At 36.6% G+C, this 23,194-nt stretch overlaps 1 protein-coding gene across 6 annotated transcripts in view; it reads right to left on the reverse strand.

Moving 5' to 3' along the window:
* Nucleotides 1–23,194, reverse strand: part of VPS13B (vacuolar protein sorting 13 homolog B) — a 717,975-nt gene that overhangs the window by 97,956 nt on the left and 596,825 nt on the right. For all 6 annotated transcript variants that reach the window (XM_047783533.1, XM_047783534.1, XM_047783535.1 and 3 more), the window contains exons 40-41: nt 11,774–11,970; nt 1,151–1,332 (exon numbers count right to left, since the gene is read on the reverse strand). In XM_047783533.1, the coding sequence (XP_047639489.1) occupies nt 1,151–1,332; nt 11,774–11,970 (379 nt within the window). The remainder of the gene's footprint in view (nt 1–1,150; nt 1,333–11,773; nt 11,971–23,194) is intronic.

Here is a 23,194-nt window from a genome sequence, read left to right on the forward strand (position 1 = left end):
CTGAATGCAATATTTGCTGTTTAAGAAATTCAAACATTTTCTTGAAGATAATATTTGAAGTACCACTTGATATTTGTAAACAAAACTATTTTGTTCAATCGGCAGGACTCTTTCCAAAGGTTATATTCACAGATAAAAATGTGATCACAAAAGACAATAAATAAAATGAAGAGGAAGTAAACATCTAAGGAGAGTTTTATAGAAGTGCTCTGTATCTACCAACCAAATCTCAAAACCAAAAACATGACCCAAAGAGAGTTAGAAAATGCAGGTTAAACTCCATTTTTTGCTGAAAAGGCAAGATGCTTAACAGCAGCTGTGTTTAGTTTTAATCTGATTTTTTCCCCCTTTTTCCATTACATGTAGGTTGAAAACCTAATAGCAGAATCAAAATGAATTAAGTAGAAAAAGTCTGGTACAGACTTTTAGGAATAATTATTCATGTAACATGAGCAAATTTATAAAAGGCCATGTGCGGTGTGTGGAAAAATGTAATCTTCTACCTTAGCAACTTGCAAAAATGCTAGTCCTTTAAATCACTGGAGAATTTACCCATCTTTTGTAGAAGGTATTTGCACTTTCAAAATAAGGTAATATCAAGTACTTTTGGAAACTATTTGCCATTAATGTAATGGCTCAGAATATAGAACAAAAACAGATGTATTTCTTTCAAAAAGATCATAACTGGACTAAGAGTCAAACCTTCAACTTTTGTAACTTCCTTGAAAATTCTCACTAAGAAGTATACAAAATCATAGCATTTCAGTAAAACTGGCAACCTATACAATAGGTCCATAAGATGGTTCAAAAAGTAAGGGGGATATTTGTTACACAAAGTCACCTTGAGAATAACTTTGCCGGTGCTCACTGTTAGGGAAATGAATGCTGCTTCTAAAAATTTCTACCACCATGTGGGTGGTGATCATTAGGGAAGGAGCTTTGTTGGAAGGAAGTGATTAGCAATCACAACACTGAAACATCATTGATACCATAATACATAGGATAGAAACCCCTCCAGGCCTTTTTACTTTCTGAAAATATATTATCTGGGTAAAAATGGATTAAAAAAAAAAAAAGCTGCTCTGAGAACACTCAGGACAAAACAACAAGTATTAACTGAATATTATTCTGATGCTAAAGTAAAGAGTACCTGTGCCTAGTTGATCAAGGTGATGACAAAGATGGAACTCCAGGTGAGAAAACTGGAAGGAAATGCAAAGAGATGGGACAAACCATGGGGTAAAACAGGAATCAACTCTGGTACAGGCAGCCAGGGCTGTTGGAGTTACAAGTTGATCACAAGCGCTTTGGGAACCAGATTCACTCGCAGAGCTGTGGGAAATAAGCAATAAAAGAAGCTCAATAACCTAAATTTCCCAATATTATATAAATGAAATGTTTTTCTGAAAAGTTTTTAAAGCTAGCTCCCATAATCTTAGAGTCAATATGTTATCATCGACTCTTCTGCATTTGCTCCCATAAATAAGTTGTCTTTAAAAATTACGTTCTTTTTGACTATTCTGAGTTATTGGTGGAAAAGCTTCAAAGGATTCCTCAAATCCCAGGCCGTGTTGACCGCCAACCCAATTGTCTTCCATTCACATTTCACATAACTTATGGACAACTGGTTCTTATATTAGTTTAAGACCAACACAATTCTGAGTATGACTTTGCTGTTCAAAAAACCCAGTATTTTCAGTGTCACCATAAATTTTTGTTTTACTTCTCCAGTTCATCCATATCGGTATTCTCATGTGAGTTAGTCATTACTCTTTATTGATGACCCACTGAATACTGTACTGTCATAAAGTTATGACTATGGGGAATTCCTGCTGTGGCACAACAAAAATGAATCTGACTAGTATCCACGAGGATGTGGGCTCAATCCCTGGCCTCACTCAGTGGGTTGGGGATGTGGCGTTGCCATGAGCCATGGTGTAGGTCGCAGATGCGGCCTGGATCCTGCGTTGCTGTGGCTGTGGGGTAGGCGGGCAGCTGTAGCTCTGATTGAACCCCTAGCCTGGGAACTTCCATATGCCATGGTGTGGCCCTAAAAAGCAATAATAACAACAATAATAATAAAGTTATGACTGTGTCTAAAAGACCCAAGGTCCTATGGAGAATTACACTCTGTGGGTCCTCTCTTCAGTTGTCCATCCTCCTAACACCATTTTATTTTATACAGGTAAAAGCTATTTAGGATAAAGAGTGAAGGGCATCTGCAGGAGGAAAGAAATTTGTAAATGGCAACTGCTGGTATACATGGTGAGCTGTGCACACTGCCTGGCTGCCTCGTCTCCATGCTGCTAGAAGCATGAGAGCTGGGGATTGGGAGGAGCCAAGCGCATTCTGCTAATTGTTGATCAATGAATAGATACTATTCCCCCTCACCATCTTCCAACCTCTTCTTTCCAAACCTAAATATGGTTCTACACCTCTGGTAGCCTGGTTTCCAAATCCACGAGGAGCCTGGAGAAGAAACTCTGTGGTTTAGAGCAACATAGGAAGACTATGAGAGGGCAAACTGAAGAAACACATCCTTAGTTTTCAAAGAACGCACAGTCTAACTGGTTATAGAAAAATTTAGATGTTTACAAACATTATAAAACAGAACAACCACCCAGGAGTAGGAAAGTCGGAAGTGCTGCCCAGAGGGGGAAATATAAGAAGAACTCAGAATGGCACAGGGTGAATCATGTGGTTTCAAGAGTGTGAATCCTCAGCTGAGTTTTGAAAGAAATTGTGAAGAGGCTGGTGAAAATGAAAGCTAAGTTCACTAAGTGTGTAACTTCAAGGAGTTTATAGTTATGTGGTGCTATTTACTGCACTGTCAGAAAAACTCCATTACATACAAAGAAAACACAACTCTGCAGTAGTATGTTCCTGATGAAATGTTATGCGTGAAAATGTAGATAAGTGTATTCTTAGCACTTCTATAGAGTGGACTTACTAATCCAAATAGCTTTCTAGGGATCTATCTGTGGAGGTATAATTAAAGATTTCACTTAAAATAGATCAACAAAAAGTCCTACTGTATAGCATAGGGAACTATGTTCCCTATCTTGTAATAACCTATAACAGAAAAAAAGAGAAAAAAATGTGTCTAACTGAATCGCTTTACTGTATACCAGAAACTAATGCAACATTGTAAATCAATTATACTTCAACTAAAAAAAAAAAAAAAAAGATCTCATTGACAAGGTAAAATTAAAACTTGTATTTATTCAGAAAGACCAAACTATATTAGTTGCACTTGAGTTTTATACATGTGAACTCCTTCCCTTATACAACTTTAAGAAGTTGTTAAAAATAGGGTATAGTGTTAGTCAAAATATTATTAAAAATCCAGGTGAGAGTCCTCTGAGATCAGTTTTAAAACAGTAAGTACACAATGTGAGGTGTTTATCTGAACAATTTTTCTTGCCAACTGCAATTTTTGACACTCTTGAGATTTTCCAAGATTTACTTTTCTCTCTCTTGAGAGTAGCAAATACTGTAACATACTGAAAACGTTTGCTAAAACATCACAAGTATGTGCCATAATCTTTATTTATAATAAACTGATTGATTCTTCACTTTTCTAAATGAAATGTACAAATCAATGGTTAAAAAGATATTTTTAGGTCTATTTAGTTTAACTCCTAACATATTCAAGCTATCAGCAATACTCTTTCAATCTTGAAATCCTGGCTAAAATGTTACTAATCTATATTTAAAAATTTAGAGTTTAAAAACTGGAGTTATGGTACATTACACAATGGAATATTAGTCATAAAAAAGAATGAAATGCTATTTTCAGAAATAGAGATGGACCTAGAGATTATTATATTAAGTCAAGTATAATAGTATGATATCATTTATATGTGGAATCTTAAAAAGGATACAAATGAGCTTATTTATAGAACAGAAATAGACTCACAGACTTTGAAAACAAATTTATGGTTCCCAAAGGGGACAGGTGAGGGGCTGGGATGGATTAAGGGCTTGGGATTGGTGTATGCAAACTGTGGTACATGGAAAGAATGGCCAATGGAGACCTGCTGTAGAGCACAGGGAACTCTACCCAATAGTTTGTGATAATCTACATGGGAAAAGAATCTGAAAAAGTAGGGATGTGTATACATGTATAACTGAATCACTTTGTTGTGCACCAGAAATTATCACAGCATTGTACATCAAGTAGCATGTATACGTTTACCTTTTACATAAGGATTAAAAAGACGTAAGTATACTGGAGTTCCTGTTGTGGCTCAGTGGTTAATGAATCCAACTAGGAACCATGACATTGTGGGTTCGATCCCTGGCATCGCTCAGTGGGTTAAGGATCCGGCGTTGCCGTGAGCTGTGGCGTAATTGCAGACGCGGCTTGGATCCCGCATTGCTGTGGCTCTGGCGTAGGCTGGCAGCTACAGCTCCGATTGGACCCCTAGCCTGGAAACCTCCATATGCCATGGGAGCGCCCTTAGAAAAGGCAAAAAGACAAATAAATAAATAAATAAAAATAAAAAGATGTAAGTATAATAGAGCTAAACAGTCATAAAGATGAGGACAATGACACTGTTAGGGGCACTTATGGAAGCTACATTTATGGCATTTCCTTAATTAAGTACAACGGACTTTGACATGATCCAGATCTCAAAAGGAAAAAACATAATTTATGAGCTGTGTAATAATCAGAGAGAAAAGTAAAAATGGCTCCTAGGATCAAGACCTCTCAAACTGTAATACACAGGACTCAAGATTCAGTCAAATATCCATAAGTTCCTAATGGAAACTCAAATTTTGAGAACAGTGGAAATATTCCCCAAACTAGAAAGTATGGCAGGAGTTTTACACACCCATACCTTCATTTTAGCCAAAAGGACTTATCAACTGTCTTGGGTGACCCATAGAAAGGTATAGGTTCCTTTATAAGGAGTGTTTTAGTAATTCTCGATCTTGATTGATCCACAGGTACTGCAGGGACCCAGGAATAACCTTAAAGATTCACCCCTGGATGTCACTCCCATCACACGGCAGGTATCCAGCAATGAATGATCTGACTTGATTGACAGAGACTTGTCCTTTTCTCTGGATCTCTCTGTGGTAATAAGGTTGTCATCATATATCATAAAGATTAAGCAGAGATGACTGAGGTAAGAGAACCTGGATGGAAATGCCTGCACTGGTACCACTTACAGTGTAATCACAGCCAAGTTAGTTCACCTCGCTAAATCTCAGTTTTCTCATCTGTAAAGTGAGTGCAGTAATTGGACTTACGTTTTGAGTATTGAAGGAAGTAGTACATACAAATTGGTAGCATAAAGTCTATCATTCCATAAAAGAAAAACCTCGCCCCTCTTTTCCTGACTGGCAAACAGGGTACTGTACTGGTTACTTACTTAGATGTCAATGGTTGGTGATTACCTTTAGCTCCCAAGAGGGATCTCATAATATCACACGGTTATTCATCTCAGTGTGGCACTGTCTCTCAGTACTGGTTCACCTAAACTCTCCTGCCTACTGTCCATCCTGGAAGAGCACTGCATGGCAAGGAAAGACAAGGAGCGACATGTGTGCCTGCCACACCTTGTTCCCTGTATTCCTTGGAAGTGTCTTTTTCTTGAATGTTTTAACTCTAACCCCCCTCGAAGAAATACACTTTTGTTGTCACCTGGTGGTACACATATAAAATATGGGGAGTTATGGAAAATATAATACTCTGTTATTTAAAAAATTGTGGTAAAATATACATAACATAAAATTTACTATATTAACAATTTAAAAGTGTATAGTTCAGTGGCATAGGTACATTTGCACTGTTGCGCGACTATCAACACCATTCATCTTGAGTTTTTTTAATCTTCCCAAACTGTAACTGTACCCACTAAACAGTAACGCTCATTCTCCTCTCCCTTAGCCCTAACAACCACCATCCTACTTTTGTCTCTATAAATTTGACAACTCTTGTATCTCATATACATGGAATTAGTATTTTCTGTTTTTTTTTTTTTTGATGTTTCCTGGTCTAAAAAAATTTTTTTTTATTAAAGCATAGTTGATTTACCATATTCTGTCAATTTTTGATGTACAGCAAAATGACGCAGACATACATTCTTTTTCTCATGTATTTGTCCTTTTCACATTGATATTTCATATATTTTATTTTAAAAATTCCATCAACAGATGAATGGATAAAGAAGATATGATATACATACACAATGGAATACTACTCAGCCATAAAGAGTGAAATAATGCCATTTGCAGCAACGTGGTTGGATCTAGAGATTATCATATGAAGTGAAGTCAGATGAAGACAAATATCATATCACTTACATGTGGAAATTTAAAAAGCGATATGAATGAACTAATGCACAAAATAGAAACAGACTAATAGACACAGAAAACAAACTTATGGTTACCAAAGGGAATAACCGGGGAAGGGGGGATTAGGAGTTCGGGATTTATATATACACACCACTATACATAAAATAAACACAGAGAACTGTATAGCACAGGGAATTGTATTCTTCTTTTTTAAATTTTTTTAATTGTTATTTCCCCAATACATTTTTTTTTCTACTGTGCAGCATGGTGATCCAGTTACACATACATGTATACATTCTTTTTTCTCACATTATCATGCTCCATCATAAGTGACTAGACATAGTTCCCAGTGCTACATGGCAGGATTTTATTGCTAATTCATTCCAAAGGCAATAGTTTGCATCTATTAACCCCAAATTCCCAATCCATCCCACTCCCTCCCCATCTCCCTTGGCAACGGCAAGTCTGTTCTCCAAGTCCATGATTTTCTTTTCTGTGGAAAGGTTCATTTGTGCCATATATTAGATTCCAGATATAAGGAACTATATTCAATATCTCATAATAACCTATCATAGAAAAGAATCTGAAAAATACACACACACACACACACATATATAGCTGAGTCACTTTGCAGTACACCTGAAACTAACATAACACTGTAAATTAAGTATACTTCAATTTTAAAAAAAATGGTTAAAAAAAAGTTCCACCTGCAACCTGTTGTATTGACTCCATGACCAACCAGTCGATTTTGCAATATGTAGTCTTAAAAAATAAGCTTAAACATGTCCTCAGGTAAAGGACTACTTTATATTTGACCTTAAAAAAAAAAAAAAAAAAGGAGGAGAGAAAGAGAGAAGGAGGGAGGGAGGAAGAAACCTGTCATGGTTCAGAGAATAAACAACATGATCCAAGACTTTGTTAATGCCATGAGCCTAGAACTTTAGGTGAGGCCTGGGGGATACTGAATATGCTGGGGAGCATGAATGGGGAGAAGAACTACCTGGCAAAGATAAATTCCTTGGCAGGGCGGGGGGAGGTGTGTGTGTGGGGTGTGGGTGGGAGTTACATAGAGTTCAGTTACCAAGTAAATAGTAAAAGGATTCCAAAAGACACTTGGGGAAAAATACAAGTATTCCTTCTACATAAGGCAGAGAAGGTAAAAACTCAGGTTTAGCCCTAGAAAAGAAGTTTTTGGATAAATCCATTATGTGACTAGATGGCACAACAGTTTCAAATATTAAGATATTGCCTGAATGGTTTATGAAAGTTGAAAGGTGAAAAAAAAAATGGTACCCAGCAAATTTTGGTACATCTAAATGTACAGATCCAAGTAGCCAAATGGAGAATCTGGAGGCCACAGTGACCTGGGAGGAGAAACTTCAACCAGTGGAGAGAAAGGAAATGATCTGGGGACTTTACCATCACAGGGCTCCTTCTTTGATTACTCCACTGTCTATATACATAAGAATGAAGGCTTGGAAAATGAAAAGCATCTCTTCCTCACACACACACAAGGCTGTGGACCACTGCCTCAAAAATCACTAAGTATCAGTGGCCAGTGACTTCTTTTATGGGATCTTAAGGGAGTGGGAGAAAAATTTTTTTTTTCTTTTGTACTCCAAAAAACTCAAGAGTTTAACTTTGATTGCATGAAGAAAGAGCCACGCACTCTTTAAAACCACTTCTTTTTCCAGGATGCCGCCTTCTATGAACCAGCGTCTTGGGGGTGTGGATAAAAAGTCCTTATAGGCAATCTACTGTCACATGTTTTCACATGAAAAAGTGACCATGCAATATGGAGCAAAGCCATCAAAGACTTGGTACAGGTGAACAGAATTTAGCATTATCATCAAATAACTCGGCATGAAGTTAGCTAGTCACACATATCAAGATCTTCACAGTTACTACTGGGTAACACAATGTCTGTAACTTGTGACTTTACATCATCACATACTTCTGGAGCTAGCCATTTGGAGTGAGGGTAAGAAGTAGGAAAAAAGTAGAAATTTGTACTGGTCCATCATAAGACATCTGGTTGATACCAAACTCCAGGAACCTGGCAGATTGGGCCTGAGAGCTGGGCGCACCACTCCACTTCTCATCGTTCCATCACTGGGTAATTCCAAATACAGCGCGTGCTCGCTGGCTATCTTGTTTGCTCCTTAGATCCACTTTCTACTTCTTCTCCGCCCCAACTGTGTCAACAGAAGGCTTTGTGCTCTGGCTTGTCTTTTGGTTTAGCCAGTGGGAGGTGGCCACGGGAGATGAGAATGTGGCGGAGAGGGTGGCGGGGTTGGGGTAGGGGGAAGCGTGTAATTCTCTGGCTCCATCTGAGCCACATCCCCACATGTTGCTGAGTCCCTCCATCAAAACCAGCTACAAGAACTGGTTCTGAGTTAGTTTTGGTAACTGTCTCTCACCTGGCTCTTTCAGGATGAAGAGTGAGATGGTTCCCCTGGGTTTCTAGCCTCAGGGGGCTGTACTACCCCTTAACCTTGCCAAGCCTTTTGTAAATACTCTCTATATGAAACTCTCCTCAGTCACCCACTTTTCCTGTTTCTTATCAGACTTGACTGATAAAAAGGGTTTATTTAGGAGTCAGCAATGGGCAATGGAGATAGGCAAATATATCATGATGAGATTAAAAATAAATAGCTGAAATGGATATCCTTCCTCATCAGGGCTTAAAGGCTGTATCTCTTGCTTCAGTCCAGTGCACTACAAATGGAAGAAGTCTCCTAAAAGTCAAGAATACTGTGGAAACTAAGCTTCAGTTACTCTACTTCCATGCTACCTTGAAACAACCAACCATTGCCAATCATTCATTTTCATATGATCAAGAAAACTGTTAGAAGAAGAATAGTGGAAAATGATTATTACAAATATACAAGGATTGAATTAAAGATAAGATGCTTGAATGGGATAAATCGACTAGGGTTTCAGAAATTAAATACTGTCTCCTGTCCTTTGTACCAAAGACTACCTGCCACCTCTTGGACTAGTTAGCTCCTATCCATTCCTCAAGGCCACAGCTTAGAAGGCAGTTTCTCAAGGACAGATAGCTAGTTGGTGATGGAGCCAGGACTTAAACCCAGGTGTGTGAACCTGAAATTATCTAGTAAATAGTGCTTCTATTTACATATACACAGTGATGACATTACCACTAAGGACCCTATGTTGTTTCATTTTTTTTTGCTTCTCTTTCTCTGTTTTTTAAGATTAAGCTTCATGGGACTTATTTTTACAAACTTTCTTCCAGTAATGTACATTCTGATGCATTTCCTTCTCAAACCGTAAATATTACTTAAGAGAAGACAATCTCTAATCATAAAAGTTTCAGGTTTTTGTCCAGGTTTAGATTTCTCATCACAGAATATACTGGGACTAACCGCAGCAGTTTTATTTCTATATGAAATGTTGACATATTATCAAAGCATTGATGTTACCTTTCAAGAAATTAGATGACAATTTATTTTCCCTCTTGAAAAATGTCTTAATAGTGTTTTATTATGCTGACTTTTAAACCAACTCTTAAATTTCATTTCACTAATATCAATTTCTACCTGAAAAATGCCTAATGCCAAGCAATTTAAAAAAGATCAATTGTGAAATATTTGGCATGTTGAAAAATCCCAGGTGAGGACAAAAGATCTGTGATTACAATGTCAAAAGCTTGGTGAAAAATTGCCTGAATTTGACTGTCTGCATAAATTTCCATTCCCTAAAGAGTTCACATTTCTGCAGTGCTAAGCTTACCACAAAGTGATTTTTATGAATATTTCAGATTCAGAGGAATGAACCTTACCCAAAATGCTTCTTTCAAAGATGAAAACGCATACATTCATGATTAGAATCAAGATACTAATAATAAAACTCAGATTAAAAAAATTTCATTATCCCTATCTCTGCTTTCTGAGATTTCCTGATTTCTGCCTAGGTAACCTATGCTTAAACAGGCAATCTTTGTATCCATCTTCTAAGTCCTACAGAATAGGTGTTCTTTTCACTGCTGCATTTCATACAGGTAAAATCAAGACCCTGTTCCTTTAATATATTTTCACCAGCTGTACACTACTAGGTCATATTAGGAAGGCAATTATCTTTAAAGAGCCCACATGACCTAAAAATAGAAAATATAAAGTATAAAACATATTATTATTAAGCATACAAAGTAATCAATGAAAAAGACTGTGTGATGCTATAGACTAAAGTGCGAACAGAGGTTATCTCAGGGTGAGATGATTATGGGTGGTGTTATTTTCTTCATTTCTTCAATGAACATGTATTGTTATTAATTATAAAAAGAGAAAGCATTCACAAGTATCTATACTATAAAACAGGAATCAGAATACAAAATGGTGTGCTATGATTATAATCTTACAGTCATACAATAATGGGCAAAAATAAAGGTTCATTTGTAGGGTGTTGGAATGGTGCCTTTTTTTTTCTGTTAGTGTCAAAACATTGTTTGGGGAGGGAAGGGGGGAATCATATAAAAGCAACAAGATAACACAAAAGCAAACTCATCAGAATTAGAAGATAGGACACTGACAGTGATGGACAGCAAGGCTGACATAGGCCCACAGTACACATACCATATGACCCAAGAAACTATTTCACTGATGGTGATTTGGTTTCTTTTTTTTTTTTTATCATTTATAACAGCATGAGCAGAAAGACATAATAGGGATACGTAAACTAGAAGCAACACTGACGAATAAACTGCTGAAGGCATTTTTTTCTCTCCTCTAAGTTAGTGGATGGATCAAGCAGGCAAACGCTGGATATGGACACAATCTGGCCCTGTTTTGCCACTAATCAGATATCCCATAGCGGGTGTGGAATGGGAAGTTTTGGGAACATGACTGGGAATACCTGAGGTCTATAGCTCCAGAGATATATTACAATTAAACAGACTCTAGAGCTGGATCGAACTTTGGCTATCTGAAATTCTCTGAGTATAAATTATTTTGGTTAGCCTAGTTTTCTTAATGTCTGGAGTTTCAACTTTTAAAGTTTTTCAAAAACCACTTAGAAGGAAATATTTTCAAAAGTTATCTTTTTAGAAGGAGAGGAGATTAACCTTTCTTTAATGCGCGGGGTTAGTATTACACGTATTGATTACTGTGTCATTAAGAGTCTACTGAAGTGTGTATGGTTCTCTTCCTCTATATTTTTTGCTTCAGGGTAACTGGACTAATTTTTTATAGTTTGTTTTTTGCTCTTTTTTCTTTTTATATTTAAGGAAAAGGTATTTACAGCTCACTGTAAAACATAGGAATTTTAGTACAACTACTTTGAAAGATCAGCTTCTATCTTGCTTCCTGGTTCTCATCTGTAGATCAGACAGATGCAGATGCTAGAAAACTGAGATACAACCTTGTGAAGGAGTCACTATTTAAGATGACTTGACAATTGTTTCCTAGTATGAAACCACTATTTTTCACTTTGTTCACTGAGTTACCTCTGGTCATCAGCTCCATTTTGGCTGCTGTTCAAGACAATTCTCCAAAGATCTGAGGATACCAGTTTCTTCTGGTCATTCACAAGATTGATATCTGGCAACTGCAGTTCGCAAACTTTGCTTTCAGACAGACTAAATTCTCGAAATGCAATGAAAACCTTCTGGAGTTCATCCCAGTATTCCAGACTGCAAGGAATCTATATCAAAAGAAAGAAGATTTTAGAAGTTGCAAACAGAAACTCTGCTTATCTATTTGTTGACATGCAAATTGAATCTTCATAAAAGTTATAACATTAATAAGACTTTCAAAAGTAGATATGGTTGTAAAGGACAGTAGTTTAGGATTTCCTCTCATAGTTATATTCATCCTATTTCCCTCCTCCCTCCCTCCCTCTCTCTCTCTCAATCTTTTTTGGCCAGCCTGCAGCATATGGAGTTCTTGGGGCCAGGGATCAGATCTGAGTCACAGCTGCGACCTATGCCGCAGCTGTGGCAGTGCCAGATCCTTTAACCCAATGTACTGGACCAGGGATTGAACCTGTGTCCTGGCGCTGCAGAGATGCCACTGATCCAGTTGTGCCATAGTGAGAACTCCTACCTACTTTATAAAAGACTCATTCAAGAATAATAAGTGAAAACAGCCAAGAAACTCTTTAAAAAAAAAGAGAAAAATTGGGGAACAAGTTCAACCAGATGTTAAGTATATTATAGAGCTATACTAATTAAAAGATAAGGTTGGAATAGTAACATACAAATAGATTAGAAGGATAGAAGAAAAAATTAATAAATGTAAATACGGATAAATTTTAGTATGTAATGGAGGTACCATTTCAAACAAGTAGGGGAAAGATGGGAGATGAGATTATAAGAGCTGGTTAGCCAATTGGTAAAACCAAGGTGGGTCCATATATCATTCCTACATGAAGGTCAATTCCAAAAGGATCAAAACGTTAAAGGCCAAAAACTGAAAGCATAAAATAAAGAAAGAATATTTTTATTATAATAGGATAGTTTTTTCTATGTATGGTATGAAACTCATGGATGGTAAAACAAAACAAAACAAAACCTCTCACAATTGATAAAATCAAAAGGTAAAAAATCCAAACCAAGATAAAGCAAGTAATATTTGATTGCAGACCTAGGAATACTTGCGCTAGCAGAGCACTCTTACGAATTAATAAGAAAATGGTAAGTAAGATACAGAAAAGTAAGTGAAAGCAGTTGGTGGAAGAGACCCTGAACGTCCTGGGCCTGCATGTTCTTGCCAGGTATGCAAAGGATGCAAGGCCCTGAACGCTATTAACTGGGGCCATTTCTCAGGTTGTGTTTGCAGAGAGCATCCTTGAGCGATGAGGTAAAGTTTCTTTCCAGGACAAAGAGCAGACTTGCTCTAAAAGAGGCAGACGTGACAAGTCGTGTGTGCCATGCCATGCCATTTATCTACCGCACCAGTGCCAACCCCTGGGGCCCTTCTGTATCATGCTCGTGGGACTTGGGGGCAAAAGGAACTGATGCACACATGACACACACACTGTTGACTGTGCCAGGAGCAATAATGTTCTCTGTTTCTGACCTTCTGTTAGCATTCATAAAATATTGAGACCAATTAATGAGCTTGCATAAGGCAGATTCTGACAGAAGTTAAATCACGGAAGAAAAGATATGACCAGCTAGTAAATACAAAAAGATACTCAAATTTACTAATACTTACAGAAATTCAAATTAAAGCAATAACACTATTTTTTAAAAATTTATTTATTTTTCTGCTGTACAGCATGGGGGTCAAGATACACTTACAAGCATACACATTTTTTTCCACCCTTTGTTCTGTTACAATATGAGTATCTAGACATAGTTCTCAATGCTACTCAGCAGGATCTCATTGTAAATCTATTCCAAGTTGTGTCTGATAACCCTAAGCTCCCGATCCCTCCCACTCCCTCCCTCTCCCCCTGGGCAGCCGCAAGTCTATTCTCCAGGTTCATGGTTTTCTTTTCTGTGGAAATGTTCATTTGTGCTATATATTAATTCCAGTTATAAGTGAAATAATATTGTATTTGTCTTTGTCTTTCTGACTTATTTCACTCAGTATGAGAGTCTCTAGTTCCACCCATGTTGCTATAAATGGTATTATTTTGTTCTTTTTTATGGCTGAGTAGTATTCCACTGTGTATACATAGCACATCTTCCTAATCCAATCATCTGTTGATGGACATTTAGGTTGTTTCTATGTCCTGGCTATTGTGAATAGTGCTGCAATGAACATGCAGGTGCATGTGTCCCTTTAAAGTAGAGTTTTGTCTGGATATATGCCCAAAGGTGGGATTGCAGGGTCATATGGAAGTTCTATGTACAGATTTCTAAGGTATCTCCAAACTGTTCTCCATAGTGGCTGTACCAGAATAACATTATTTTTAATTATTAATCTGGCAGTCCGAAAAGACTGAAAGCTCTAATTTCTGCATTGGTATGGGAAAAAGCATTTCTACCTAGTATTTCTGGTGAGTAATTTGGCAATATCTATTAAAGGTTTGGAAGGTTACATCTAAGAATTTGTTTTAAAGATATTCCAATGCAAGTACATGTGTGTCTGTGTATGTGTGTGTGTATTTACTTCAGTACTGTGTTAGTAAGAACATGGAAAAACTCAAATATCCATACATATGGGATTAAAAATAACATGCAGAGCTAGAGACTGGATTACTGTACAATCATTAAAATGAATAAGGAATATCTATATCTATCTGTCTATCTACGTACCTACCTACTAACACAAAAGACATCCAAGATACACTATTAAATTAAAAAAAAAATTAAGCTTCAAAACAGAACCTGTGGGTTGACCTGATTTGTCTTTAAAAATAAAAAGACTGGGCTCAGATGTGTCTCCTGTTTTTTTTTTTTTTTTTTTGAAAACATATCCTAATTAATACCATTCTCAGGGCTGATCATTGCCTCTCTCGTGTCACTTCCACACCTACCACACTCCTGTATCACAGAAGTCATTCGTCACACTCCACAATTCCCTATTTATATGTTTGTCTCCTTTAATCAATTCTGTGATCCTTGTGGTAAAAATGGCATATTATTTTTTAAAATATTAGCATCTCAGCTTTGGGGACACAAGAGGATATTAATAAAAGCTTCATGAATGGACAGATTTCTCTTTAACCTTTTTTTCCTAAGTAAGTGCTTCTTAATCTTTGGGAGTGATTTTTACTTCCACCTATAACGGTTTCTTTTCCTTAAATAGGGACTTGAGCATTTATATGGAGAGGTGTTAAATGGCAGAAAGGGACACAGAATGGATATGCATGAGAGGCTCACCGGGATGAAGTAGAGCATATATTTTGGTTAGTGATAAGGACAAGTGTCATATCCATTAATTCTACTTTTAGCTCCCATTTCTTGAAGTTCTTGCTTTCCATGACATTTTTTTTTTTTTCATTATCCTCTCTGGGTCTTTTTTCGTATATTGTCTCTCAGCCTGAAACACCTAGAATCCCTAGTTTCTCACTGTCTCATGTTTAAATCTTTCCCATCTTAAGGTCCAAATGAAATACCACTTTTCTTTGAGCCTTTTCACCTCCCAGATATAGAAATGCCTTCCCTTTTCTGAACTCCAATAGTTTTTAAAAATGGGAATCTGTCTCATAGCTCTTATCACTGTACACCTCATGTTACAGTTATTTCTATACATGACATCTTCCCTGGTAGACACAGTCCTTGAGGGAATGATTTCCATTTGGCTAAGCTTTGCATTTTCATAGCACCTGGCAAAGTGTATACAGTGAATGTTCAAAAAAGTTGCTGAATGAATGAATGAATGATTCACGAATGAATGAATGAATATACATATACTGGGTGACTTAATCTATCTCTGGCACATTAAAAATTCTCCACAAAGACGTGTAGCAGATTAAAGCATAAACTTTGGAGTTAGACGTAATGGAATTCAATTCCTAGCTCCATTAGCTATAAGTTTTTAAGCAAATTAATTTCCCTAACATCAGTACTCATATCTCTGAAGAGAGGATAATAAGAGGACTGTCTCATAAATTGGTGAGAGGATTAAATGAGACAAAGCATCCTATTTAATACCACATAGTAAAAGCTGTTGATACGCAGCATTAACCTTTTGTCCTGAGAGTGTAATGGAAAGACAGAAAGCAACAAAGTTTAGGGTACTTATTTTACAAGAGGGTGTTTGAAATGATGAATTAAGAATTTAAACTGGTTAAAGGGGCATGGGAAATTAGAGTAAACTGCAGGATAGGGAGAGAGCAGAGAACTGGAGGTTTCTGTGTAGTTCAATGAATGACTACAGTGGGGCTTGTTGAGTGAGCAGAATTGAAAGACTGAAGGACTGTGGGTGAGACTAGAAGGCCAGGCACAGAACCTGCATCCTCATGGATACTAGTCAGATTTGTTTCCACTGAACCACGACAGGAACTCAGAACTCCCCACTTTCTTTTTTTAATTTATTTTTTTCCCACTGTACAGCAAGGGGATCAATTTATCCTTACATGTATACATTTTTCCCCCACCCTTTGTTCTGTTGCAATATGAGTACCTAGACATAGTTCTCAATGCTACTCAGCAGGATCTCCTTGTAAATCTATTCTAAGTTGTGTCTGATAACCCCAAGCTCCCGATCCCTCCCACTCCCTCCCTCTCCCATCAGGCAGCCACAAGTCTATTTTCCAAGTCCATGATTTTCTTTTCTGTGGAGATAGAACACCCCACTTTTAACAAACTTCTCAGTAGCTCATGAATCTTCTTTGCCTTTCAGTGAGAAGTAGACAAGACCTGGCTAACCTCTAGGTTAGTAGTACCATAATTAAACTAAAATCTAATGAAGTCATCATACCAACTGTTTCATATGGTAGCAATCAATTATTTTCAGGAATAACTGGGGGCTCTCTTTTGTGTGATCTCTTTAAAATCATGTCATTATGTGCTTTTAGGTTTGAAAGAGATGATGTGAATGATCCGCAGTTACACATCTATAACTGAGGATTTATTCTTAATGCCTCTGCTAAATAACCTGAAGGAAAGATGACTATTCCAAGAAAGTTTGGTTGCCAAAAAATAGTTTAGAAAGTCTAACTATCTAGTACTGAGTCATGGGAAGTGGGAACAAGTAAATTGGTTTCACTGGAAAACATTCCGCACGGAACACATGGTACATTTCAAATGACTGTCAAGATTATATATATTTCGATTACATTTTGTTTTCCTATCCATCATTTGACAGGACCTAAAAAATTAGCCCGCCATACCTAATAAACTCTACTCTAAGCATATGTGGTCTTTGCATATGAATGTATTTTCGGTTGTATATCTGCCAATTGGTAAGAGCACATGTATTTTTGCATTTAAAATGGGATTCCACCATTTGTTTCCATTTGATGGCTAATTTGGGAAGATTTGCATGTGCGTTTGACCATTTAAAAATATTTTTGGTAGAAAGAATATTTTGGCACTTAATTTGTTTTTATTACTTAAGAGTACTGCCAAGACTATTAGCAGGGTTGCAACTGCCCATCTGTCCTCATAGACAAATAGCTCTGAGTTCTGTGTGCAGGAGCTGCTGAAGCTGGGCCATGGCCCCTTTTGCCCACTCAGTGCCACCAAGCAACCCTAAGAGGGATACAGTGGTCCCTGTATTTATGTACACAATAAAGAGGTGGTAGGTAGTATTTAGCGAGTGATGCATTCTATCAATCTGATTCAACTGTCTTTTCCTTTATATTACGACAAAATAGAGGCAGCCTTCCTGACCGTGTAGGGCTGGTGAGTGAGCACAGAGCTAGAGCTTCCTCCGTTCAGGAGTAAGTTATTGAAGCCTGGTTACAGCAGAGAATACCATCTTTATCACTCCTCCCACATTTCCAGATTTCCCATGACACCGTGTATACAGTAGGGGTAAAAAAGGCTTGCTTTTTCATCATCACCCATGTTGTTTTGGTAGTAGAAGTAATAAAAACACTGATGGAAGCTGTGACTAGCCTTTTACAATTTACAAAGATTGTGTGTGTGTGTGTGTGTGTGTGTGTGTGTGCACTTTATCCTAGTGAGGAGAATATTCCTATTTTACAGATAAGCCAACTGTGCCTTAGAGAAGTTAAGTAATGTAATCAAGATTACACATTTAGTGTCATACCATTTTGCTATAAATCCTATGTTTTTTAAACTAATTACCTTTAGATGAAAGAAGAAAAATAGACCCCCATAATGCGTCATTTACAATTTCCCGTTCTGGTTCCTTTATAGTAGATTCTTAGAAATCTGAGTGCAGAATACATTTTGACCCTTACTATGTATCCCGGTCATTTAGTTACTTAATCTGGCAGTTTTTTTCCTCTTTAGCAGCCTTTTTCTTTCAGCACTTTGAATGTTATCACTCTGCTTCTGGTCTCCCTGGCTGATAATGAGAAACCAGTCGTTAACCTTATTGAGTATCCCTTATATGTGAGTCACGTCTCTCTAGTTGCAGTCCAGCTTGTTTCTTGATGGCTTGATTGGTGTGGAAATCCTTGACTTTTTCTCTGCATGGAGTTCCCTGAACTTCTTGGATGTGTAGACTAACGTTTTTAATTAAATTTGGGAAGTGTTTGGTCATGAGTTTTTCAAATCGTCTTTATTCTCTCTCTCTGCTTTCCTTCTAAGTCTCCCATCATACACATATTGATACACTTGATGGTATTTCATAGTCTCTAAGGCTCTGGTCATTTGTCTTCATTCTTTTTATTTTTTTTTTCTGTTCTCTAGATTCAATCATCTCAAATGACCTATCTTTAAATTCACTGTTTAATAGAGACATCACTATTACTTCCCTTTAGTCCTTTAGACAAGGCTTTCTTTAGGTTTTCTGAATATATTTAAAATAGATAGTTCAAGTCTTTTTCTAGTAAGGTCAACATCTAGGCTTCTTAGGAACAGTTACTACTGATTGCTTTTCTCTCTATGGACCATACTTTCCTGTTTCTTTGCATAGCACATATTTTTTTAATGGTTGGAAACTGGACATTTTAAACAGCATAAAATTTTATTATATTAACAAGTATTATTAACTACATTAATAACTAATAGAGTTATTTATTATTTATTAAGTGTGGAATTCAGATTCCCTTCCCCAGAGCTTTTTGTCATTGATATTTGTTCTAGTTTTGTTTGCTACAAACATTTATGAATTAATTCTAAAAAGTATGTATTCCTTATGGCCACTGAAGGCTCTACTTGATGAGCTTAGTGGTCAGTTTGGTCAGTTAATGATTAGGCAGAGATTTCCTTAAAGGCCTAGAAATAATAAGCACACTCAGTCACTGCTGAGGGGCTCTGTGAACCTGTTAAAGTACGCCCTCAACTCTGCCTTAGCCTTCCCTTCCTGCTTGTGCAAAGCCTTAAGGTCAGCCAGAGGTGAAAGCATAGGGCCTTCTTCGGTCATTCTTAGCAATATGCAGGGTCTGGGGTAAGTGTACAGGTCTGCACGTGTGCATATCCTTCTGATTTCCCAGGAATCTGTCGGAACTTTTTGGAGTCTATGTGGACATCTCATTGTCCAGCTTTTCTTTTTAAGCTTTTTATTTAGCTTAAAGGTTTTCTGTTATCCACTTCCTCAGATAACAATTTCTTTGAATTTTTTCTGACCTACACTCATCTGGGTAGCAAAAAGGGCTTTTTGCACTGAAATGTTCCTAGCTGCTAACTTTTCAGAGTTAATTATTGCAAGACCCCTATTTTGTTAATAGAAAGTTATTTCATCTCATTAACCAAGTAATACTAAATACTACACTTATTACAATGTCAAGGTGGTGATAAGACCAAAAATATTCCTCAGTGAGGAATGTACTAGAAAAGCTAGAGGTAGATAAAGAGTTTTTAGTTGATGACTAGAAAGAGAGTAGGTACATGGATAGTTAAAATATAGAATGTGATATCTGTGCATAAAATAGTGGATTGATGGGTGAGTGAAAGAGACAATGTATATATACATATGCATTGTATCATTATGTAAATTAGGATAATTATAAATTATTATAAAAGAATAAAGGGACATCTATATTTTTTTATAGAAATTAAGATTAAGAAAGAGCAATATAAATGTTAAAACCTAACGAGCTAAAAAAACAGCTTTGCCTCTATAAAGACAGAAGTGGGTTCTGTTTACAATTGTTACAGGAGTTACCTGTCCTTTTAAATATGAAGAACACTTCTCATACTCAGTTATTTATAACAGGAGAAAAATGTTCATCACACAAAATAAATGCAACTAAGTAGAGATACTTTTCAATAGTTAATTAAAAATAAAATTATTGAAATGTTTTCTGATAATGGCATTTGTCAGTTTTTTGTGCTTCTACTTCAAAGTAAAAACTTACCATTTAATAATGACATAAAATAAAAATATGTATGCAATCTCAAATGTTTTAGCAGATAATATCATTTTTTATATGTATCTGGTTTTTAGTTGATTTTGAAGAAGGAAAAGAAAAGCTTCTATACATCTTTGACTAATAGAAGTCATACCAAAAAAAAAAAAAAAAACCCTTAAAATATTGGAACCAGTTGAGAAACCACAAGCATTCAAATGCAGGAAATCATGATTTTATAACATTTTAATGTGATCTACTCTTGGGAAACAAAGTTAACCAAACCCTATTTCTGTACAGGAAATATTCCAGCATACAGTTGTAATACATTGTGGTGAAGGGGTACAGCTGCAGATTTTTCACCTGTAATGCCCCACTGGTATTGTGGCTTACTGCATTGCATCAAGACTGCCTTCCTGTCCGGAAAACCCTCTAAGTACAAACAAGACTCTAAGTCCAGATTTTATTTTCCCTTGGTATCAGAATATGGTAATTTAAGAGCCCTGAGAAATACTTTTTTAGCCTTTAAAAGGAAATGTGTAACATTCTTTTATTAGGATCTATGTTTGGGTTGGTTTTTCAAAAAACTTAACATATGACCCAGTTATCTTATCAATTTATCAAGCTACCAAGTTTCAAGCAAATGCAGGTGTGTAATATGACGTCTTTCAAGATAATGTTTTCCATAAAGACAAATAATAAAAATATATTAAGAACTTCTGAGTCAAAACTAACTTAGAGTAGGGGCAGCTTTACTATTTTACGGTTTATTTTAATGAGGCTACAAACCCTATTCTCAGTATCGTGTCCTGGTCTCAGCTCTGACTGGTCAGGTATTTTACTCATCTGTATGAAACAGTCAAATACACATGGTATACTGGAAAAGAACTCTGATTGGGAATCAGGGGAGCTTAATTTGAATCTAAATTTAGTTGAGAACTAGTTTTGTTACCATGAGTTGAAGGCACATAACTGATCTGAGCTTCAGTACTCTTATCCATACAAAATTCACTGCTGAGTAGCATTGAGAACTTTGTCTAGATACTCATGTTGCAACAGAACAAAGGGTGGGGGGAAAAATGTAATTGTAATGTATACATGTAAGGATAACTTGATCCCCTTGCTGTACAGTGGGAAAATTAAAAAAAAAAATTCAGAGGATGGAATAAGACTACTCTTAACTCTTTAAAACTCTAAGTGATATGTAAATACAGGACAATTTTTTACCTTATATTTGAGGAAGACAGTTTACATTTTAAAGTACATACTGTGTGTCAAGATCCTCATTACTTTACTCAATTTTAATGGTAATTCTATAAGTTAGTAAGAGTATATCCATTTTACAGATGAGGATAATAAAGAAGAGTTAAACTTGCTAAGGATCTCAATGATAATAAGTTACAGAGCCAGGACTCTTAGATTCTAGAATCTAGAGAGCTCATACACCTCATTATACTGACTCCTGTATTTTAGTCACCTGATTGTGGCAGGGGTTTAAACCCATGCAACCTGGCAAACAAGCAATGTTCATAAAGCAAATACTTGTACTGTGATAACTTGCCTTATGCTTGTTTTTAAAACTAAAAAAATTAAGAATATAGCAAATCATTGATAATAGCTCTTAATAATTCTTTATACTAAGAAAGAACTATAGTGCAGACAGGGTAACTCAATAATTGGGAAGAATTCAATAGGGGTTACAGAATAACTTAAAAACATGAAAATACTTTACTTTTAATTAAAAAATTTTTCTTTTTTTTTTTCTTTTTTGGCCACCCCTTGGCATATGGAGTTCCTGGGGCCAGGGATCAGATTTGAGCCACAGTTGCGACCTAAACTGCAATGCTAGATCATTTAACCTAATGTACTGGGTTGGGGATTGAGCCAGTGTTCTGATGCTGCAGAGATGCTGCTGATCCCGTTGTGCCAAAGTGGGAACTCCAAAATATGAAAATACTTTAGAACAAAAAGTAAGCTTGGCATATTTTGTAAAGGCTTGTCATAAAATTAAATGTTTTGATCAAGCAGTCAACAAACTTTTTCTGTAAAGGGCTAGATGATGGCGAACACTTGAGGCTTTGTGTGCTACATGCTCTCTGCTGCAACTACTTGACTTGTCTACTGCATCATGTAAATAATATCTAAATGACTATATCTTCAGTCCAATAAAATTTTATTGACAAAAACAAGCAGTGGGATGGATCTGGCCTACAGGCTGATTGCTTGATTAGATGAAAAGTATTGCCCTTGGAGAGGTCCTTTAGAGTGTATGTCTCTCAGGAGATACTTTTCCACATACCTCACAGGTAAAGGTATTGTCTTTCCTCCAGACTACCTTTTCAAGCAATGGAAGACAGAGATATTGTCCCTCTACAAAGGAGACGGCAGGCATGCTTATTTCTCGCTTCAGAAGAGTCGGTTTCCCCAAGTTCTAGGTTCCTTCTTATAATGGAACTCACTGTACATTTAAGCATCACCTGGCTCTCTTCATATAAGTGTGGCTTGGGTAACTGGCACATTCACAAACACTCTGTTGTAGGTAATAAACTGTCCTTCGTCTCCGATCCAGCACTTCCATCTTTTCTCTCAGCATCCATGAAACCCTGGCAGGCTAAGCCATCAACTTGCAAATGGAGTTAAATGCACACCCTTCACAATTTTTGACAATATCTATACTTCAGTATATATTTTTATATGTACCACGTACATCACATACACATATATAAATATAGGTATGAAAGTGATATTAGCCTACTAAGTAAACTTAATTTAGTCAGTACATATATATTGTTAAGCACAAGCTGGGGATACGATCGTCAGTAAGGGAGACAGAGAGACGGACATGGTTTGAGACTTCATGAAACTTACAAACAAGTGATACATAAATAATTAAGTACCTGACATTGCTAGAAAAGTGTGTTCAAGAAAATTTTTTTTCACACAATTACTTACCTTTCTGGTAAATTTGAATTTGTCCTTAGAGTCCAAAATAATGTGGTTTAATTATTTATTAGTGGGAGAGTCTATCTTCTCAAAGCATAAATAC

This window comes from Phacochoerus africanus, chromosome 6 (genome assembly GCF_016906955.1).
Source record: "Phacochoerus africanus isolate WHEZ1 chromosome 6, ROS_Pafr_v1, whole genome shotgun sequence".
Classification (NCBI taxonomy): domain Eukaryota; kingdom Metazoa; phylum Chordata; class Mammalia; order Artiodactyla; family Suidae; genus Phacochoerus; species Phacochoerus africanus.